Source organism: Mobula hypostoma, chromosome 28, assembly GCF_963921235.1.
Source record: "Mobula hypostoma chromosome 28, sMobHyp1.1, whole genome shotgun sequence".
Classification (NCBI taxonomy): Eukaryota; Metazoa; Chordata; class Chondrichthyes; order Myliobatiformes; family Myliobatidae; genus Mobula; species Mobula hypostoma.
In genome coordinates this window covers 36,753,065-36,776,426 of record NC_086124.1, presented here as the reverse complement: position 1 = coordinate 36,776,426, position 23,362 = coordinate 36,753,065, and the positions used below count along the sequence as shown (strand labels likewise).

The following is a 23,362-nucleotide window of genomic DNA, read 5'->3' as shown; positions in this document are numbered from 1 at the left end:
TCCCATACCAGGCAGTGATGCAGCCAGTCAGGATGCTCTCAATTGTGCCCCTGTAGAAAGTTCTTAGAATTTGGGGGGCCATACCAAACTCCTTCAATCGTCTGAAGTGAAAGAGGCCCTGTTGTGCTTTTTTCACCACACAGCCGGTATGTACAGACCACGTGAAGTCCTCGGTGATGTTTATGCCGAGGAACCTAAAGTTGTTCACTCTCTCAACCCCAGATCCATTGATGTCAATAGGGGCTAGCCTGTCTCTATTCCTCCTGTCGTCCACAACCAGCTCCTTTGTTTTTGTAACATTAAGGGAGAGGTTGTTTACAGGGTGATGAGTTCAGGGTTTCACCGTGCGTTTCAAAGTATGTTTCACTGCATTTCACCATGCATTTCGATGTACGTTTCACCGTGAGTTTTGACATACATTTCGCCATGACTTTCGACGTGTGTTTCACTGCGTTTTGACGTACATTTCAGTGGGTTTCGACATACATTTCACTGTGCATTTTGACATGCGTTTCACTGCGCCCTGAACTCACGAGTTCAGGGTTTTGATGTGCGTTTCGACGTATGTTTTACTGAGCATTTCGCTGTGAGTTTTGATGTGCGTTTCGACGTATGTTTCACTGCGTTTCAACGTGCGTTTCACTGTGCATTTTTGACATATGTTCCACTACGTGTTTCGGCTGGCGTTTCACTGTGCATTTCGACATGTTTCACTGCATTTCGATGTACATTTTTTCACTGAGTTTCAACATGAGTTTCACTGCGTTTCGACATACTTTTCATTGTGCATTTTGATGTACGTTTCACTGCGCGTTTTGACATGCGTTTCACTGTGCCTTTCAACGTATGTTTCGCCATGAGTTTCGACATGCATTTCACTGTGTTTCACTGAGTTTCAACATGCGTTTCCCTGTGCGTTTCGACGTGCGTTTCACTGTGTGTTTCACTGCGCTTTTCGACGTGCGTTTCACTGAGTTTCGACGTACGTTTCACTGCATTTTGTTGATCTCCCTCTTGCACCTCCCACTCTCGGTCATGCCACTGTGTCTCCCTCTCCCCATCACCGTCACACCCTCCCCCCACATCCACCCTAATCCTCGATGCTCTATTGCAGGATATCATAGACGGTCGCCAGGCTGCTGGTCTGCGGACCCCAATTGGCCCGTCCCCATCTCTGATCCACGTCCGTCTGCTCGACCAGAGGAATCCTGGCTTCAAGGTGGGTGTCCTGGAGAGACAGGGGATTTCACTCCACACTCAATTCTGTGTGTGTGTGTCCGTGCCCGTGTGCGTGCATCTGATTTACCTGTCCTCTGACTCACCATTTATTTATTTCCACCTTCCTCCCCCACACTCTCTCCCTCTGTCCTCACCCTAACCCTAACCTCTCCACCCAAACCCCCTCTACCCAACCTTCCCCTACCCAACGCTGCTGCCCCTCCCACTCTACCCCCTCTCCCTGCACCCCTTCATTGCACCCCCCTCTGTCCACCCTCTACTCCCCTCTGCCCCTTCTCTCAACAACCACCCCCTCTAAAAACTCCCTCTCAATGACAACCCCTCTCTCAACACCTGCCACCCCCTCTCTCGCCCCCTCTTTCATGCCCCCTCTCTCACCCCCCCTTGCCCCCACCTCTCTCCCCCTCTCTTGCCCAACCCCCCTCTCTCCCCCACTCTCTCTCCTCCCTCGCCACCACCTCTCTCCCTCTCGCCCAACCCCCCTCTCTCCCCCTTGCCACCACCTCTCCCCCTCCCCCTCTCTCACCCCCCTCTCTCACCCCCCCCTCTCTTGCCCCCCCTTTCTCGCCCCTCGCCACCACCTCTCCCCCTCCCCTCTCTCTCGCCCAACCTCCTCTCGCCCAACCTCCTCTCGCCCCCTCTCTCTCGCCCCCCCTCTCTCGTCCCCCCTCTCTCACCCCCCCTCTTGCCCCCCTTTCTCGCCCCTCGCCACCACCTCTCCCCTCCCCCTCTCTCTTGCCCAACCTCCTCTTGCCCCCTCTCTCTCGCCCCCTCTCTCTCGCTCCCCCTCTCTCGCCCCCCCCTCTCACCCCCCTCTCGCCCAACCCCCCTCTCCCCACTCTCTCTCCTCCCTCGCCACCACCTCTCCCCCTCCCCCTCTCTCTCGCTCCCCTCTCTCTCGCCCCCCCTCTCTTGCTCCCCCTTTCTCGCCCTTTGCCACCACCTCTCCCCCTCTCCCTCTCTCTCGCCCAACCTCCTCTCGCCCCCCTCTCTCTCACTCCCTCTCTCTCGCCCCCTCTCTCTCGCTCCCCCCCTCTCGCCTTTCCTCTCTCACCCCCCCGCCCCCCTTTCTCGCCCCTCGCCACCACCTCTCCCCCTCCCCTCTCTCTCGCCCAACCTCCTCTCGCCCAACCTCCTCTCGCCCCCTCTCTCTCGCCCCCCCTCTCTCGCCCCCCCCTCTCGCCCCCCCTCTCTCGCCCCCCCTCTCTCACCCCCCCTCTTGCCCCCCTTTCTCGCCCCTCGCCACCACCTCTCCCCTCCCCCTCTCTCTTGCCCAACCTCCTCTTGCCCCCTCTCTCTCGCCCCCTCTCGCTCCCCCTCTCTCGCCCCCCCCTCTCACCCCCCCTCTCGCCCAACCCCCCTCTCCCCACTCTCTCTCCTCCCTCGCCACCACCTCTCCCCCTCCCCCTCTCTCTCGCTCCCCTCTCTCTCGCCCCCCTCTCTCACCCCCCTCTCTTGCTCCCCCTTTCTCGCCCCTCGCCACCACCTCTCCCCCTCCCCCTCTCTCTCGCCCAACCTCCTCTCGCCCCCTCTCTCTCACTCCCTCTCTCTCGCCCCCTCTCTCTCGCTCCCCCCTCTCGCCTTTCCTCTCTCACCCCCCCGCCCCCCTTTCTCGCCCCTCGCCACCACCTCTCCCCTCCCCCTCTCTCGCCCAACCTCCTCTTGCCCCCTCTCTCTCGCCCCCTCTCTCTCGCTCCCCCCTCTCTCACCCTCCCTCTCGCCCAACCTCCCTCTCTCCCCCACTCTCTTGCCCCCCCACCCATTTCCCTCCCTCCCCACAGCTCTCCTGTGCCACGCCTGTCCGTCTGGTTGGACCACTGCTGGAGAGGAGAGGGCGAGCATCACTTGTTGAGTCTGCGGAGTCACGGCCCAAGGTGAGTGTGAGTGTGTGTGTGTGTGTGTGTGTGTCTGTGTGTGTGTGAGTGTGTGTGTCTGTCTGTGTGTGTGTGACTGTGTGTGTGTGTGACTGTGTGTGTGTGTCTGTCTGTCTGTGTGTGTGTGTGTTTGAGGGGGAAGCCGTGCCCTCACCCCATCCTGCTGCCTTCACCACCATCGCTGACCCCTGCCAGATGCTCATTCCTGGCTAACCACTCGAGCAGGCGTCTACATGGGAGCAGGAAGTGGGGTGGAGGGGTGCAGTTTGGTGGAGGAGAGAGGGATGGGTAGGAAGATAAGCAGTGGTGAGGGGAGTAGGGGGAGGGGAAGCATGGGAGTGTCCAAACGGTCAATTGGTCTGGGTTGTGACAGGAGATCCATGTCAGCAGAATAACTGTGTCTCTTCCCCCAACTCCCTTTTCCTCACCCCCTCCAGCTTGGACCCCTCCCTGATTGCTCGCTGTGGATCTGCGCTGGGGGACCTGCAGGGGCCGAGGTGACCGTCGTCGACCCACTGCGGGCCAACCGATCCCTGGCAGCCTTTTCCTTGCCCCACCACTGCCTCCTCTGCGTGGCCTGTATACCAGGTAAGATCCCCGCCCCCTCTCGTCTGATCCTGGGATCAATGTTGGGGGAAAACTCTGGCCAGCAGCCTTGAGGGGTCTTGTTCCTTGAGTTGTACACTTCTCTTTTAGAAAACATAGAAAAGCTTACAGCACAATACAGGCCCTTCGGCCCACAAAGTTGTGCCGAACATGTCCTTACCTGAGAAATTATCTAGGGTTACCCATAGCCCTCTATTTTTCTGAGCTCCATGTACCTATCCAGGAGTCTCTTAAAAAACCCTATCGTATCCATCTCCACCACCGTTGCTGGCAGCCCATTCCATGTACTCACCACTCTCTGCGTTTAAAAAAAAACAACTTACCCCTGACATCTCCTCTGTACGTGCTTCCAAGTGCCTTAAAACTGTGCCCCCTCATGCTAGCCATTCCAGCCCTGGGAAAAAGCCTCTGTCTATCCACACGATCGATGCCTCTCATCATCTTATACACCTCCATCAGGTCACCTCTCATCCTCCATCGCTCCAAGGAGAAAAGGCCAAGTTCACTCAACCTATTCTCATAAGGCATGCTCCCCAATCCAGGCAACATCCCTGTAAATCTCCTCTGCACCCTTTCTACGGCTTCCACATCCTTCCTGTAGTGAGGTGACCAGAAATGAGCACAGTACTCCAAGTGGTGCCTGACCAGGGTCCTATATAGTTGCAACATTACCTCTCGGCTCTTAAGCTCACGATTGATGAAGGCCAATACACCATATGCTTTCTTAACCACGGAGTCAACCTGCGCAGCAGCTTTGAGTGTCCTATGGACTCGGACCCCAAGATCCCTCTGACCCTCCACACTGCCAAGAGTCTTACCATTAATACTATATTCTGCCATCATATTTGACCTACCAAAATGAACCACCTCACACTTATCTGGGTTGAACTCCGTCTGCCACTTCTCAGCCCAGTTTTGCATCCTATCAATCTCCCGCTGTAACCTCTGACAGCCCTCCACACTATCCACAACACCCCCAACCTTTGTGTCATCAGCAAATTTACTAACCCATCCCTCCACTTCCTCATCCAGGTCATTTATAAAAATCATGAAGGGTCCCAGAACAGATCCCTGAGACACACCACTGGTCACTGACCTCCATGCAGAATATGACCCGTCTACAACCACTCTTTGCCTTCTGTGGGCAAGCCAGTTCTGAATCCACAAAGCAATGTTCCCTTGGATCCCTGTAAGCCTTACTAGTTTCTCAATAAGCCTTACATGGGGTACCTTATCAAATACCTTGCTGAAATCTGTATACACTACATCTACTGCTCTACCTTCATCAATGTATTTGTCACATCCTCAAAAAATTCAATCAGGCTCGTAAGGCATGACCTGCCTTTGACAAAGCCATGCTGACTATTCCTAATCATATTATGCCTCTCCAAATGTTAATAAATCCTGCCTCTCAGGATCTCCTCCATCAACTTACCAACCACTGAAGTAAGACTTACTGGTCTGTAATTTCCTGGGCTATCTCTACTCCCTTTCTTGAAGAAGGGAACAACATCTACAACCCTCCAATCCTCCGGAACCTCTCCCGTCCCCATTGTCGATGCAAAGATCATCGCCAGAGGCTCAGCAATCTCCTCCCTTACCTCCCACAGTAGCCTGGGGTACATTTCTTCTGGTCCCGGTGACTTATCCAACTTGATACTTTCCAAAAGTTCTACCATATCCTCTTCCTTACTATCTATATGCTGAAGCTTTTCAGTCTGCTGTAAGTCATCCCTACAATTGCCAAGATCCTTTTCCGTAGTGAATACTGAAGCAAAGTATTTATTAAGTACCTCTGCTATCTCCTCCAGTTCCATACACACTTTTCCACTATCACATTTGATTGGTCCGATTCTCTCACATCTATCCTCTTGCTGTTCACATACTTGTAGAATATCTTGGGGTTTTCCTTAATCCTGTCCACCAAGGCCTTCTCATGGCCTGTTCTGGTTCTCCTAATTTCATTCTTAAGCTCCTTCCTGCTAGCCTTATAATCTTCTGAGGTTATAAGATTATAAGGCTAGCAGGAAGGTCTTCTTTTCTTCTTGACTATATTTACAACAGCCTTTGTACACCAGGGTTCCTGTACCCTACCATCCTTTCCCTGTCTCATTGGAACGTACCTTTGCAGAACCCCACGCAAATATCCCCTGAACATTTGCCACATTACTGCCATACATTTCCCTGAGAACATCTGTTTCCAATTTATGATTCCAAGTTTCTGCCTGATAAACTCATATTTTCCCTTACTCCAATTAAACACTTTCCTAACTTGTCTGTTCCTATCCCTCTCCAATGCTATGGTAAAGGAGATAGAATTGTGATCACTATCTCCAAAATGCTCTCCCACTGAGAGACATCACACCTGGCCAGGTTCATTTCCCAATACCAGATCAAGTACAGCCTCTCTTCTTGTAGGCTTATGTTGTGTTAGGAAACCATCTTGAACACACCTAACAAACTCCACCCCATCTAAACCCTTCGCTCAAGGGAGATGTCAATCAATATTTGGGAAATTAATATCTCCCACCACAACAACCCTGTTCTTATTACACCTTTCCAGAATCTGTCTCCCTATCTGCTTCTCGATGTCCCTGTTACTATTGGGTGGTCTGTAAAAAAACACGCAGTAGAGACATTTAAGAAAATTTACGTTTAATTTTTTTTTTAAATATTTTTTCACTTTTTTTTTGTTTTTTTGATCTTGGCCAAATGGCCGAGAAGTGATCAAACATTTTTAAATTTAAATTAACATTTAAGAAAAACTTGGACAGGTACATGGATGAGAGGTATATGGAAGGATATGGTCCAGGTGCAGGTCAGTGGGACTAGGCAGAAAAATGGTTCGGCACAGCCAAGAAGGGCCAAAAGGCCTGTTTCTGTGCTGTCATGTTCTATGGTTCTAGAGTTATTGACCCCTTCCTGTTCCTAAATTCCACCCACAGAGACTCCATAGACAATCCCTCAATGACTTCCTCCTTTTCTGCAGCAGTGACACTATCTCTGATCAGCAGTGCCACGCCCCCACCTCTTTTGCCTCCCTCCCTGTCCTTTCTGAAACATCTAAAGCCTGGCACTTGAAGTAGCCATTCCTGCCCCTGAGCCATCCGGATGCATCTCGGCTCGGTACGGCAACTGCTCCGCCCGGGACCGCAGGAAACCACAGAGAGTTGTGGACACAGCTCAGCACATCACGGAAACCAGCCTCCCCTCCATGGACTCTGTCTACACTTCCCACTATCTCAGTAAAACAGACAGTGTGATCAAATACCCCCACCCACACCGGACATTCTCTCTCTCTCTCCCCCCCCCCCACCCCCATCGGGCAGAAGATACAAAAGCCTGAGAGCACGTCCCACCAGGCTCGAGGACAGCTTCTACCCCGATGTTATCAGACTATTGAACAGTCCCCCAGTATGAGGACAGCTTCTACCCCACTGTTATCAGACTATTGAACGGTCCCCCAGTACGAGGACAGCTTCTACCCCGCTGTTATCAGACTATTGAACGGTCCCCCAGTATGATAAGATGGGCTCTTGACCTCACAATCTACCTCGTCGTGACCCTTGCAGCTTATTGTCTGCCTGCACTGCCCTTTCTCTGTAACTGTAACACTTTATTAGAAACCATAGAAACTACAGCACAGAAACAGGCCTTTTGGCCCTTCTTGGCTGTGCTGAACCATTTTCTGCCTAGTCCCACTGACCTGCACACGGACCATATCCCTCCATACACCTCCCATCCATGTATCTGTCCAATTTATACTTAAATGTTAATAAAAAACCCGCATTTACCACCTCATCTGACAGCTCATTCCATACTCCCAGCACTCTCTGTGTGAAGAAGCCCCCCCTAATGTTCCCTTTAAACTTTTCCCCCCTCACCCTTAACCCATGTCCTCTGGTTTTTTTCTCCCCTTGCCTCAGTGTAAAAAGCCTGCTTGCATTCACTCTATCTATACCCATCATAATTTTATATACCTCTATCAAATCTCCCCTCATTCTTCTACGCTCCAGGGAATAAGGTCCTAACGTATTCAACCTTTCTCTGTAACTGAGTTTCTCAAGTCTCAGCAATATCCTTGTAAACCTTCTCTGTACTCTTTCAACCTTATTTATATCCTTCCTGTAATTTGGTGACCAAAACTGAACACAGTACTCCAGATTCGGCCTCACCAATGCCTTATACAACCTCATCATAACATTCCAGCTCTTATACTCAATACTTTGATTAATAAAGGCCAATGTACCAGAAGCTCTCTTTACGACCCTATCTATCTGTGATGCCACTTTTAGGGAATTTTGTATCTGTATTCCCAGATCCCTCTGTTCTACTGCACTCCTCAGTGCCTTACCATTAACCCTGTATGTTCTACCTTGGTTTGTCCTTCCAACGTGCAATACCTCACAATTGTCAGTATTAAACTCCATCTGCCATTGTTCATCCCATTTTTCCAGCTGGTCCAAGTCCCTCTGCAGGCTCTGAAAACCTTCCTCACTGTCTACTACACCTCCAATCTTTGTATCATCAGCAAATTTGCTGATCCAATTTAGCACATTATCATCCAGATCATTGATATAGATGACAAATAACAATGGACCCAGCACTGATCCCTGTGGCACACCACTAGTCACAGGCCTCCACTCGGAGAAGCAATTCTCTACCACCACTCTCTGGCTTCTTCCATCGAGCCAATGTCTAATCCAATTTACCACCTCTCCATGTATACCTAGCGACTGAATTTTCCTAACTAACCTCCCATGCGGGACCTTGTCAAAGGCCTTACTGAAATCCATGTAGATAATATCCACTGCCTTCCCTTCATCCACTTTCCTGGTAACCTCGTCGAAAAACTCCAATAGATTGGTCAAACATGACCTACCACGCACAAAGCCATGTTGACTCTCCCTAATAAACCCCTGTCTATCCAAATGCTTGTAGATTCTGCCTCTTAGTACTTCCTCCAATAACTTACCTACTACCGACGTTAAACTTACCAGCCTATAATTTCCTTTTACTTTACTTTTCGATCCTTTTTTAAACAACGGAGCAACGTGAGCCACTCTCTGCACTCCGTTATTGTTTTCCCTTGTTCTATCTCGATGCACTGATGTAATGATCTGATCTGAATGAACTGTACACAACACAAGATCTTCACTGTCTCTCAGTATATGTGATAATAGTAAACGGATTCACCAACAATAGATTTGGTCTTCAGCAATTCACCATCCCACTGTATACAGTGTGGAACAGGCCCTTCCACTGTATACAGTGTGGAACAGGCCCTCCCACTGTATACAGTGTGGAACAGGCTCTCCCACTGTATACAGTGTGGAACAGGCCCTACCACTGTATACAGTGTGGAACAGGCCCTACCACTGTATACAGTGTGGAACAGGCCCTACCACTGTATACAGTGTGGAACAGGTCACTGTCACCCTCCCGCTGTATACAGTGTGGAATAGGCCACTGTCACCCTCCCCCTGTATACAGTGTGGAACAGGTCACTGTCACCCTCCTGCTGTATACAGTGTGGAACAGGTCACTGTCACCCTCCTGCTGTATACAGTGTGGAATAGGCCCTACCACTGTATACAGTGTGGAACAGGCCCTACCACTGTATACAGTGTGGAACAGGCCCTACCACTGTATACAGTGTGGAACAGGTCACTGTCACCCTCCCGCTGTATACAGTGTGGAACAGGCCCTACCACTGTATACAGTGTGGAACAGGCCCTACCACTGTATACAGTGTGGAACAGGCCCTACCACTGTATACAGTGTGGAACAGGTCACTGTCACCCTCCCGCTGTATACAGTGTGGAATAGGCCACTGTCACCCTCCCCCTGTATACAGTGTGGAACAGGTCACTGTCACCCTCCCCCTGTATACAGTGTGGAACAGGTCACTGTCACCCTCCTGCTGTATACAGTGTGGAACAGGTCACTGTCACCCTCCTGCTGTATACAGTGTGGAACAGGTCACTGTCACCCTCCTGCTGTATACAGTGTGGAACAGGCCACTGTCACCCTCCCGCTGTATACAGTGTGGAATAGGCCCTTCCACTGTATACAGTGTGGAACAGGCCCCTGTCACCATACCACTGTATACAGTGTGGAACAGGCCCCTGTCACCCTTCGATACACACCACGCCGTAATCTCCCGATGCAACCCTAGCCTAATCACAGGACAATTTACAATGACCAATTGGACTACCAATTGATACATCTTTGGACTGTGGGAGGAAACCGGAGCACCCAGAGGAAACCCACACAGTCTTGGGGAGAACATAAAAACTCCTTACAGACATCAGCAGGATCAAAGTATGTGTGGTCTGCACCCTGATTCATCTTCCCCCTCAGACAGACAGACAAAGCAAAGAAAACCATGTAAATGCACATGAAGAAAAGCAACAATTCCCCCCCCCCCACTCACCGCACAAAATAAAGCACATTGGGCAAAGAAAAACATGGTGAGTATACAACAGAAAATTGAAAGAGTCTACCCATCTTCAGTTTGTTACCTGCAGGCTACCCAAGTCAAAATGTATTATTGTCAAACTAATCAATAAAACACCAGCTCTGCCAAACCTCCATCTCAGTTTCTGCTGCTCCAGAGAAAGCAACCCCAGTTTGTCCAGCCTCTCCTTGTAGCTCATGCCCTCTAATCCAGGCAGCACCCTGATGAACCTCCTGCAACCTGTCCACACACCCCCCTCACCCTTCCTGTAACGGGGAGACCAGAACTTCACACAGTACTCCGAGTGTGGTCTGACCAGTGTTTTATACGGCTGCAACGTGACTTGCCGACTCACATACTGAACACCCTGACCGATGCATCTTCACTGCCCTCTCGACTAGTGCGGCCACAGAGCTGGGGACTTGGATCCGAGACCCCTCTGTACATCAGCACTGTGAAGGGTCCTGCATCAACTGTCCTTATAAAACATTTCTCCATTTCAGCACATGCCTCCTCGGATGACCGGCAAGAGGCCCCAGACGGTGATGGGTCCCAGAATTCTCAATGGCAGGAATCCCCAGGAGGAGGGGAGCAGCCCGAACATGGTGAACGGGACACAGAACACTCGACCACTGTCTGGCTGGGGACCCAGAGTGGATGGTAAGTCCCGTCAACTCCCGCCATCTGTACGACCAACGGACCGGACCTCTTTACCCCCGTACAACCAACAGACCCGACCTCTTTACACCCGTACGACCAACAGACCCGACATCTTTACACCCGTACGACCAACAAACCCGACATCTTTACCCCCGTACGACCAACAGACCCGACATCTTTACATCCGTATGGCCAACAGACCCGACATCTTTACCCCCGTACGACCAACAGACCCGACATCTTTACATCCGTACGACCAACAGACCCGACATCTTTACACCCGTACGACCAACAGACCCGACATCTTTACACCCATACGACCAACAGACCCGACATCTTTACACCCGTACGACCAACAGACCCGACATCTTTACACCCGTACGACCAACAGACCCGACATCTTTACACCCGTACGACCAACAGACCCGACATCTTTACACCCGTACGACCAACAGACCCGACATCTTTACCCCCGTACGACCTGCAGACCCGACATCTTTACACCCGTACGACCAACAAACCCGACATCTTTACACCTGTACGACCAACAGACACGACCTCTTTACACCCGTACGACCAACAGACCCGACCTCGTTACACCCGTACGACCAACAGACCCGACCTCGTTACACCCGTACGACCAACAAACCCGACATCTTTACACCTGTACGACCAACAGACCCGACATCTTTACACCCGTACGACCAACAAACCCGACATCTTTACACCCGTACGACCAATAGACCCGACATCTTTACGCCCGTACGACCTACAGACCCGACATCTTTACACACATACGACCAACAGACCCGACCTCTTTATAGCCACCCACAACGTCCACACACCAAACTGGACCCCACTCATTCCTATTGTCTCCCACCGGGACCCCACCCCTTCCCATTCATTCCCACCGTCCACATTCCCAATGGGATCCCATCACTTCCCATTCACTGCCACTGACCACATTCCCAATGGGATCCCATCACTTCCCATTCATTCCCACCGTCCACATTCCCAATGGGATCCCATCACTTCCCATTCACTGCCACTGACCACATTCCTGATGGTGTCTTTGAACTGCAGCCACCTCAGTCTCCTGGCTCCGTTTACTTTTCAGGGTGTTTGTCCACTCCGCGGACCTTCCCGAGAGATGTCTGTACTCCATACAACTAAATGACGCTGTCCACAGCATCGTGTGAGTTGGGGACTGAGAACGGGGAGCAGAGGTGGTCTGGGAGGAGAGTGTGCACGGGGGAGAGAGGAGGACTGAGCACGAAGGAGATGGGGAAAAGTGGGCAAGAGAGAAATTGTCGGTGTACGTGTTGGAAATGGGTAAAATTGACCGTTTCATCTCCTTCCCCCTTCCCCCAAAACTCTCAGCTATGTCCGTGGCTTTGTCATCGTCACTCTGGCCAACGGGACCATATCCATCTTCAAGAGGAGTGTAGGTAGGCCTGTTGGAGTCAAAACAACCCCTCTTCCCCTCCCTCCACCAACGCTGCCCTTTTCCAACCCTTCCTCCCCGATTCTCCACCTTTCTCCCCTCAACTCCCCCCTCACTCCCCTCTCCCCACCACCCTCTCCCCCCACTATCCTCTCCCCACCCTTTCCCCCCTCTCTCCCCCACCAACCCCTTCCCACCTCCCCCTCTCTCCCTGCCCCATCTCTCTCTCTCCCCTGCCCATCTCTCTCTCCCCGTCTCCCCTCCCTGTTTTTCTCTCTCTCTCTCTCCCCCCTCCCCATCTCCCACCCTCTTCCCTCCCTCTTACCTCTTCACTTTCTCTAGCCCGTCACCTCGCCGTCTCTCTCAGACACCTCTCATGCTCTCCCCTCCCCCCCACTCCCACACTTTCTCTCTCTCTCTCTCTCTCTCTCTCAGAAGGACTCTGGGACACAACTGCCCCTCACTCTCTGGACTTGGGGTCTCCTCGATACCCAGTGCTGTGTGCTGTTGCCGTTTTCGGACGGGTCTGGTGTGGCTACAGGAACCGAGTCTATGTGATCAACCCACGGATCAGCAAGATTGAGGTGAGAATTCCTCGTCCCAGTAGTGTGATGGGACAGTGGGAGGGGGCTTCACTCTGTGCCTGACCCTTTTGTTTTTCTTTTCATAGAACATAACTTTATTACAAGTTCAGTAGCAGACAATATGTTAAGAACAAAAAGATTGCAAGCGATATAATTGTTCCTCTGGAATGTTAATGCATGTGTGGAGCCGAAACAGATGGGGAAATCTTAAATGCATTTTTATTTATTCAGTCTTTACTCAGGAGACAGCACAGAGTCTCTAGCAGTGAGGCAAAGCGATATCAACTTCGTGACATGACTGTTCAGATTACAGAGGAGGAGGTGTTTGCTACCTGGGTGGATAAATCCCCAGAGCCTGAGAAGATGTTTGCTCAGGGTCTGGAGGAGGCAAGTACAGAGATTGATCGAGCCCGAGCAGAGATCCTTAGCCACAGGTGAAATTCCAAAGAACTGGAGGACAGTCAATGTTGTTCCGCTGTTTAAGAAAGGCTCTAAACATAAACCAGGAAATTGTAGGCCGGTGAGTCTGACAGCAGTTGTGGGAAAGTTATTGGAAGGTTCCTAAGCGACTGGATATGAGTATTTGGATAGACATGGACTGATTAAGGATTGTCAGCATGGCTTCGTGCATGTCTAACCGATCTTAGAGAGTTTTTCGTGGGACTTACCAGGAAAGTGGATGAAGGCAAGGCAGTGGATGTTGTTTACAAAGACTTTAGCAAGATACTAGACAACCGGATGACCCGCTGGGAGAAAGATAGTGCAGTCTGATGTGACCAGAATGAACATTACATTTTCCTGAATGCTATTGCTTTGTTTTGGAAATTAAAAAGAAAAACTCAGTTTTTTAAAGAAGATAGACACGTAGCAAGACAAATATAGCTTCTCCTCGCTTAACGAAGGACACTTTTGATGACAACGTTTCTGGTTGATCTGCCACCCTTCAAGAATACTCTAATGTTTTTATTTATTTTTCCCTGGCTTAAAGCCACATATTGCTGACCATGCTGGAACACCGGTTTCTCCAGATAAATGAACATATTCTCCATGGTTTGGCCTTGTGTATAGTCATAGCAAAGCATGACTGTGTCAGGAACTGGCTCAGCTGAAGAGGGACATCTTCCCCTTCTGATAAACTGAGAGTAATTCTTGGGATCATGACAATGTCAGTTTTGAACGCAACAATGTTTATCTTTGCTATGATGAGATTGTCGTGCAGTTCTTCCACCATCATTCGTGTTCCATTGCAAAGCCTTGGTGGATCCCAGTTCCTCATTGAAATGATGGGATGCAGTGATCTTGCTTCAGGTTCGGTGCTGTTCGGTATAATGACAGCGACTTCGTTGACAATTTGTGCATTAAGTCTTCTCTCATGTTCAAATGCCGGTCTCCGGTCAGGATCAATGACAGTGGACGTCTCTGGCATGCCTCAAATTTGTTCTTTTGCAAGTCGAAGGGTTTCGTTGTCATAGGTTTTCTGATAATTCAACAATCTCACGTTGAATTCCTTCATTCTGTAGTATCCCCATTCTCAATTCTACGCTGTCTTGAGGATCCATGAAGTAAATTTGAAGGAATTGGGCTTGCTGTTTGGGGTCTGGCATTAAATGTCTGATGTAATGATGGATTTGGCCTTGAATAATCACAGAAGGATTCCATCCATTCCTCCTTGGAAGAACTTCTTTGGCACCAAAGGATGTCATTTGGAAGAGGCAATTGTATTGTCTGATGTTCTTCCTGAACTTGTTTGCAATAGGTTCATCATTGCTGTATAAATTGAGGAGTTCATTGGGTCGGGGTTGCAAATTGCCTATCCTGACCTTTCCCTTCATACAGCAGAAATTTACGGTTTCTCCAGTGAATAGGAAGGCACAACAGTGAGGGCATACTCTGGTCATCTTACCAACATCAGCAGAAATGTTATGCGTAGGAGTCGTGCAGTTTGCCTTGCTCTTTCTCTGTCGAGGTATTGTCGTTGAAACCTGGCATTGTCATCTTCAGCAACTCTCGCAATAATTAGTCTTTGCCGCATATTCTCAAGTCGATCTTTCCTTTTCTCCCCCGTCTCTTCCTCTCTCCTCCTCCTGTGCCTGTTGTTGTCATTCTGGAGACGCGCAGCCCTTCCATCCTTCGTCTTTTCATCTCTTCTACCATTTGTTCTTTCTCTCTGATCCCGGAGTTGTGCGGCCCTGGCCCGATCGGATTCTTGTTCTCTCCTCCGTCTGTGCCTATTGTTGTCATTTTGGAGACGTGCATGCCTGTCCTCCTCTGTCTCGTCTTCTCCCATCTTTTTTGTCCTGACTCTTTGATCCTGGAGTCGTGCGGCCCTGGCTTCATCCGATTCTTCTTCTCTCCCTCTCCTTGCCACTTTCCGACGACGTTTGGTGTCATCTCTTGACCATAATGTCCCCCTTCTCTTTCCACACGGCATAATTAAGCTATCCATATATTTTTACCCTAATGCTTGATAGAAGATAGGAAGCAGTAACACCAAAGCCTCCAAGATGCTCTTGTTTCTTGATGATGTGGATGGTGCTCTCCTAAATGGATGTGATAGCCCCGCCCTTTAGCTGCGGTTGGTGTGGCTGCTGTGAGCATGGTGAGGTGCTGCTGAGGCTGGCCGTGCGCATGCATCGTGGTGTGGTGTCGCGGTCTCCGTGGAAGGTGGAAGCGGCTCTGTGAGCATCGTGACGCGCTACTGTGGCTGGCCGTGCGCATGCGTCGCGGTCTCCGTGGAAGGTGGAAGCGGCTCGGGTTATGGAAAGTGGGGCCTGTTGATTGACAAGTGAGCAATTTTATACAAATATATAACCCTGAACTTTGCATGGATTCTGAAAGTTAGCACATTTTAAGTTGATTTAGTCAAAAAAGTGCCCCTGTAATGCACCGTTTGGGCTAATTGGAGGTCATAAACAGACAGACGGAGCATGAGAATTTTAGTAGTATATAGATAAATTTGACAAGGTCCCACATTAGAGGATGGTCAAGAAGATTCAGTCACTTGGCATTCAGGATGAGATAGTAAACTGGATTAGACATTGGCTTTGTGGAGGAAGCCAGAGAGTGGTAGGAGAGGGTTGTCTCTCTGACTGGAGGCCTGTGACCAGTGGAGTGCCACAGTTTTTTGTCATCTGTAACAATGATCTGGATGATACTGTTGTTAACTGGATCAGAAAATTTGTGGATACACCAATTTGTGGGGGTGTATTAGACAGGGAGGAAGGCTATCGTGGCTTGCAGAGGGATCTGCATCAGCTGGAAAAATGGGCTGAGAAATATCAGATGGAATTCAATGCAGACAAGTGCAAGGTGTTGCACTTCAGTAGGACCAGCCAGGGCAGGACTTACACAGTGAACAGTAGAACAAAGGGATGTGGGAATACAGGTATATAATTCGTTGAAAGAGGCGTCACAGGTAGCTAGGGTTGTAAAGAAAGCTTTTGGCACATTGGCCTTCATTAATGTAATGAGTACAGGAGATGGGATGTTATGTTGAAGTTGTATAAGATGTTGGTGAGGCCCAATTTAGATTACTGTGTACAGTTTAGGTCACCTACATACAGGAAAGTGTAAACAAGGTTGAAAGATTTCAGAAAAATTTACAAGAAAGTGGCCAGGTCTAGAGGATAGTAAGGGTATGGTCTCGGTGCAGGTCGATGGGAGGAGGCAGTTTAAATGGACTAGATGTTTCTGTGCTGTACCTCCCTCTGACGCTACGACCCCGGGAGTGTGTGATGGGACAGTGCGGAGAGAGCCTCACTCTGTATCCCACTCTCTCTTGTAGCGATGGTTTGAGGTAACACCGGAGGAGGCTGAGATCCGGCACCTGTCCAGGTCGGGAGACGGGGTGTGGGTCTCCATGAGGAACAATTCCCATCTCCGGCTTCTCCACAGCCTCTCCGGGAACATTCTGCAAGAGATAGAGCTGGAACCTCTGATCCGCCAAATGTTCGGTGAGGGAGACGGTGGATGGTAATTGGGGACAGTACGGGGAGGGGGTTCGGGGAGGATAATTGGGGACAGTATGAGGGAGGGGGTTCGGGGAGGATAATTGGAGAGTGTGTGGGGAGGGGGTTTAGGGAGGATAATTGGGGACGGTACGGGGGAGGATAATTGGAGAATGTGTGGGGAGGGGGTTTAGGGAGGATAATTGGGGACGGTACGGGGGAGGGGGTTTGGGGAGGATAATTGGGGACGGTATGGGGAGGGGGTTTAGGGAGGATAATTGGGGACGGTACGGGGAGGGGGTTTAGGGAGGATAATTGGGGACGGTACGGGGAGGGGGTTTAGGGAGGATAATTGGGGACGGTATGGGGAGGGGGTTTAGGGAGGATAATTGGGGACGGTACGGGGAGGGGGTTTAGGGAGGTTAATTGGGGACGGTACGGGGGAGGGGGTTTAGGGAGGATAATTGGGGACGGTACAGAGAAGGGGTTCGGGGAGGATAATTGGGGATGGTACGGGGGAGGGGGTTTAGGGAGGATAATTGGAGAATGTGTGGGGAGGTGGTTGAGGGAGGATAATTGGGGACGGTACAGGGGAGGGGGTTTAGGGAGGATAATTGGGGACGGTACAGGGGAGGGGGTTTAGGGAGGATAATTGGGGACGGTATGGGGAGGGGGTTCAGGGAGGATAATTGGGGAATGTATGGGGAAGGGGGTTCAGGGAGGATAATTGAGGATGGAGGGCACAATGGGTCTGGGGGGAATACTTGGAGACCTGACAGCGAGGCAATAATTGTAGCGCAATAGGTTTTGGGGAAAGATAATGAGGTGGGAGCAGAACTAATTTTGGACAAAAATGGGGAATGGCATGGATGGGCCATGTTGGGATTGACAATCAGGATGGGAAATGGGTGGGGGAAGTAATTGTGGATGGGATAGCTCGGGGGGGGGTTGGGTGGGGGCCATAGAAACCCCACTGACTCTCTTACCCCTTCCTCCCACTCTCCTACCACTCCAACTTCCTCCCTGCACCCTCCACCCACCCTCACCCACCTAAATGTTCACCCTCACCCTCCCTGCACCCCCTCACCCTCCCTGCACTCCCTCACCCTCCACAACTCCACTCCCCAGGGCCAGCACCACTGCGTCCCGGCGACCACCTCATCACCACCCTCCTCGCCCACCGAAACCGACTCTGGATTGGCACAGCGGGAGGGGCTGTCCTCTCCCTTCCCCTCTCAGACGGTAGGTAGAGAGTGGATTAGGCAGATTGTGATACTTTATACTTTATTGTCGCCAAACAATTGATACTAGAGCGTACAATCATCACAGTGATATTTGATTCTGCGCTTCCCGCTCCCTGGATTACAAATCGATAGTAGATATTAAAAAGTTAAATTACAAATCATAAATAGAAAATAGAAAAATGGGAAGTAAGGTAGCACAAAAAAAACTGAGAGGCAGGTCCGGATATTTGGAGAATACGGCCCAGATCCGGGCCAGGATCCGTTCAGCAGTCTTATCACGGTTGGAAAGAAGCTGTTCCCAAATCTGACCGTACGAGTCTTCAAGCTCCTGAGCCTTCTCCCGGAGGGAAGAGGGACGAAAAATGTGTTGGCTGGGTGGGTCGTGTCCTTGATTATCCTGGCAGCACTGCTCCGACAGCGTGCGGTGTAAAGTGAGTCCACAGATGGAAGATTGGTTTGTGTGATGTGCTGCGCCGTGTTCACGATCTTCTGCAGCTTCTTTCGGTCTTGGACAGGACAACTTCCATACCAGGTTGTGATGCACCCTAGAAGAATGCTTTCTACAGTGTATCTGATGGAGGAGAGATGGGTCAGTGAGGGACAGTGGGCAGATTCATGTCAGTGACATGGGGCTCTTGGGGAGAGGGGTCATTGAGGGATGGTGTTGGCCAACTGGATTAATGTCAGTGGGGATACGGTCAGTGACATAGGACACTGGGGGAGATGGGTCCCTGAGGGACGATGTTGGGAAGCTGGATTAACATCAGTGGGGATACAGTCGGTGACACCGGACGCTGGGGGAGAGGGGTCACTGAGGGATGATTTTGGGAAGCTGGATTAACGTCAGTGGGGAATACTGTCAGTGGCACGCGATGCTGGGGAGATGGGTCACTGAGGGACGGTGTGAGAGAGCTGGATTCTGCTCAGCGGGGATACTGTCTGACACAGGATGCTGGGGGAGAGGGGTCACTGAGGGACAGTGTGAGGGAGCTGCATTAACGTTAGTGGGAATACTGTCAGTGACGGCACTGTGGGAGAGGGGTCACTGAGGGATGGTGTGAGGGAGCTGGATTCTGCTCAGTGGGGATACAGTCAGTGACACAGGACACTGGGGGTGGGGGGTCACTGAGGGATGGTATGAGGGAGCTGGATTCTGCTCAGTGGGGATACTGTCTGACACAGAATGCTGGGGGAGAGGGGTCACTGAGGGACGGTGTGAGGGAGCTGGATTAACGTCAGTGGGAATACTGTCAGTGACACGGGACGCTGGGGGAGAGGGGTCACTGAGGGACAGTGTAGGACAGCTTGGATTCACATCAGTGGGTATAGAGTCAGTGACACTGAGAGGGGTCAAGGGTCACTGAATAATATTTCTTGGTGGTCCAATTTTTTGCAGAGCGAGAGACAAAACCAATCACTCCTGTCTCCAATGGAACAGCTTCCGGACCAGAGGTTCCCCTTAACGGCAAAGGATCCCATCAGCAGCCCACCTTCTGCCAGTCCTCCCAAGCACAGATCTGTTTCCACGGACATAAGGGTGTCGTTCGGTTCCTCGTCGCCATCTCAGGTAGGACTGTTGATGTGCCAGATGCTGTGTACATGAACTAACCCCACTTGGGAAAGTGTGGGGTGTTCCCTCACACTCCTGACCTGCAGACAGTGGGAGGGTGATGTGGCGGATGCTGTGTAAATGAACTAACCCCACTTCCTATCCCCATTCTCTCCACTCCCCTCTTCTTCTGCACCTTCCCATCACCCCTTTCACCCCCTCCTTTTCCATTCTGTCCCTTCCCCACACCCCCCACTTTTTTCTCCCGTCTCTGTTACAGGCAGCCTGAAGCCCGTCGATGGTCCCAGCGATGCTGTCACCCAGACGCAGAGTGGGGAGGGGTCAACCTCACTGATCCTCAGTGGCGGGGAGGGATACATCAACTTCCGAATCGGTGAGGGAGCCCGCTCGGTCCCTGTACTGCACAGGCATCTATACCAACTGCATTGTCAAACTAACTAGTCCCTTCAACCTACATAATGTCCATCTCCCTCCCTTCCTGCAGATCCATGTGTCTGGCCGACAGCCTCTTAAACACCTGTATTGTATCTGCCTCCACCAGCACCTCAGTACTGTGTAAAAAAAAACATGCCCCTCACATCTCCCTTCAACTTCCCCCCTTTCACCTTAAATGCCTGCCCTCTAGTATTAGACATTTTCACCCTGGGGAAACAGATACTGTCTGTGCCTCCCATAATCTTGTAAACCTCTATCAGATCTCCTGTTAACCTCCGTCACTCCAGAGAATACATGGCAAGTCACATCGCAGCTGTACAAAACTCTGGGCAGACCACACTCAGAGGATTGTCTGCAGTTCTGGTCTCCTCATTCCAGGAAAGGTGGGGGGCTTTGGAGAGGGTACAGAAGAGGTTCACCAGGGTGCTGCCTGGATTAGAGGGCAGGAGCTACATGGAGAGGCTGGACAAACTTGGGTTGTTTTCTCTGGAGTGACAGAGGCTGAGGGGAGACCTGACAGAGGTTTCTAAGATAACAAGAGGCACAGATAAGAGTAGACAGACAGTATCTGTTCCCCCAGGGTAGAAATGTCAAATACCAGAGGGCATGTGTTTAAGGTGAGAGGGGAGAACGTTCAAGAGAGATGTGCAGGACATTTTTTTTTAAACACAGTGGTGGTGGTGGAGGCAGATACGATAAGGTGTTTGAGAAACATAAATCTGCAAGGAACAAGGGAGATGGATGTATCATACGGGGATTGGAGGGAGGTGTACAGGGATCGGAGGGCAGTGGACATCGCGTACGGGGATCAGAGGGAGGCGGATGTATCATACGGGGATTGGAGGGAGGTGTACAGGGATCGGAGGGCAGTGGACATCGCGTACAGGGATCGGAGGGAGGCGGACATATCATACGGGGATTGGAGGGAGGTGTACAGGGATCGGAGGGCGGTGGACGTCACGTACGGGGATCGGAGGGAGGCGGACATATCATACGGGGATTGGAGGGAGGTGTACAGGGATTGGAGGGCGGTGGACGTCACGTATGGGGATCAGAGGGAGGTTGACATTGTGTAAACAGAAGGAATTAGTTTAGTTGGGCACAACCTTGTGGGCAGAAGAGTCTCTTCCTCTGATGTCCTGATCTGCGTTTATCACGGGTGAGGTTTAGGGGACAGAGTTAACAAAACAGAGAGGTGTGGGTCAGGCTGTCCGCAGAGGGTTTTGGGTGGATATACGGTGTCAGCAGAGGGCAGGGATCGCCTCATCTCCTCCCTCTCTTCCTCCTTCCTTAAGAACTGACCACTGTGCCCTTTTTTACCCTCTCAGGAGACGATACCAGCGCCTCGGAGACCGGCAGCGGGCTCCTGAAATCAGACCGCAGTCACCTCATCGTCTCAGGGATCGGCACGTGAGGACAGGAGTTGCCCTCTGATACCTGTCCTCCCCCCCCCCGCCCCAAACCATGGACACAGCTGGATACTGGCCTCACGTTCTGCTCACTACAGAAAGGGTTAATGTGTTTCCTCCACCCCTCCCCCATGGGATGCATTAAGTGGGTCTTCCCCCTCTCTCGGGAAGGGGTTAATATGTGCCAGCCATCTCTCTGGGTGAAGGGCTTACTGTGTAACAGGTATCACTCCCTGTCCAGTACAGGGGTTAATGTGTACGGGTATCACTCCCTCCAAGGAGGGGTTAATTTTTTCTTTCCTTTTCTCTCTTTGTCTGTCTCTCTGTCGCCTTAAGTACTACACCCTCTCTAAGTAAGGGTTAACGTGTGAGGGTATCAGCCCCTCTCCCTCTCCCTCTCTCTCTCCTGGTGGGGTCAACATGTGCAGGGCTGTGGCAATTTTTAATCAAATATTATTCTCCCCCCCCAAGTTGGCGTAGTTACTGGAACTCATGGGAGGAGCACACAGAAGAGGCATTACCACTTCCCGAGACACTCCCTCAGAATCTTCATTTAGAGATGGCCTCAAACCTCATCTCCCTCCCAACTAACTGGCCCGGAATTGCCTGTTTAGAGGCAGTCCCTTAACTAGACATTGTAAACAGAGGGGACAGGGAAGTAAAATTTGGAAATATTCCACAACTTTGACCAACATTGTCACCTCTGATTTTGAGTTATTCCCTAAATCTATAATGGTATTTATAGATTTATTCGCGCTCCCTCATGGAAGGTTTCTGGCACTTTACAGATGGTCCTATAGCATCGAGTAGGTATTGACTGCCCAGCACTCTGATCTCCACTTCATCCACCACAGCACCTCTGCCAGTATTTTTGGAGACACTCCCTTACATTGAATCAGTATGTACCTACGTCCCTTACCTTTGCAGATGCCCCATGAAGGGTAAAATCTTGATTGGTTGCTTGATTTGTCTTGATATGATTTAGAGACACTGTCTAATAATTGCACTTTAGAAATTCTCACCAACAGCAGTAAAAATAGGGATCGCCAGACTTATTTGGGGATGTGCCCTATTCTAAACCTGCACATTCTGCTGTCTTAAAGGGATCTCCCCATTGTGAATGCTGGGAGGCAGCGGGAGGATTTTTAAAAAAAACAATCTCACCCATGCAACAAACTCAGCTTGCAAGTTAGCACATGTCCCTTCACTCAAATGGCATTTAGAGATGGTTCCTATCCAGTATTGATTTAATATCACACTGCTGGGGGTGGAAGGAGAGGGTATTCACCTCTCGCTCCCCTTCACTAGAGATCTTCCCAGGACAGAATTCCTCCACCCCTCCCAGTGGGATGCATTCCAAAGTGAAATCGCCATCTCCATCCCATTTGTCCAGGTGCACGGCTGTTCAGACAGTTCTTTCCCAGACAGTACACTGTACAGTCTATTTTTCTAATCAAAATAAAAATGTTAAGTATTTTTCAAGGTACTCGGGACTTCTGATTTTTGACTCCATCACAAATTCTCAGGTTCAGACAGAGTATGAACCTCCCTCTGCACTGTCCCATCACACACTCCCAGGGTCAAACAGAGTGAAGCTCCCTCCACACCGTCCCGTCACACTCTCCCAAGGTCAGACACAGAGCAAAGCTCCCTCCACACCGTCCCGTCATGCATTCCTGGATAGACAAAGTGAAGCTCCCTCCACACCGTCCCGTCACGCACTCCCAGGGTCAAACAGAGTGAAGTTCCCTCCACACTCTCACACTATCAGACACAGAGTGAAGCTCCCTCCCCACCATCCTGTCACACTCCCCCAAGGTCAGACACAGAGCAAAGCTCCCTCCACACCGTCCCGTCACGCATTCCCGGATAGACAGAGTGAAGCTCCCT

At 50.8% G+C, this 23,362-nt stretch overlaps 1 protein-coding gene across 1 annotated transcript in view; it reads left to right on the top strand.

The window, feature by feature from the left end:
• Nucleotides 1–23,362, top strand: part of LOC134339113 (C-Jun-amino-terminal kinase-interacting protein 3-like) — a 74,445-nt gene extending 51,083 nt beyond the window's left edge. Inside the window, 12 exon segments of the mRNA XM_063035436.1 lie at nt 1,115–1,219; nt 3,021–3,113; nt 3,551–3,701; nt 10,683–10,839; nt 11,957–12,034; nt 12,220–12,287; nt 12,719–12,867; nt 16,652–16,820; nt 17,943–18,056; nt 19,455–19,625; nt 19,888–20,001; nt 21,392–23,362. Coding sequence (XP_062891506.1) covers nt 1,115–1,219; nt 3,021–3,113; nt 3,551–3,701; nt 10,683–10,839; nt 11,957–12,034; nt 12,220–12,287; nt 12,719–12,867; nt 16,652–16,820; nt 17,943–18,056; nt 19,455–19,625; nt 19,888–20,001; nt 21,392–21,477 — 1,455 coding nt within the window. The 3' untranslated portion in view covers nt 21,478–23,362.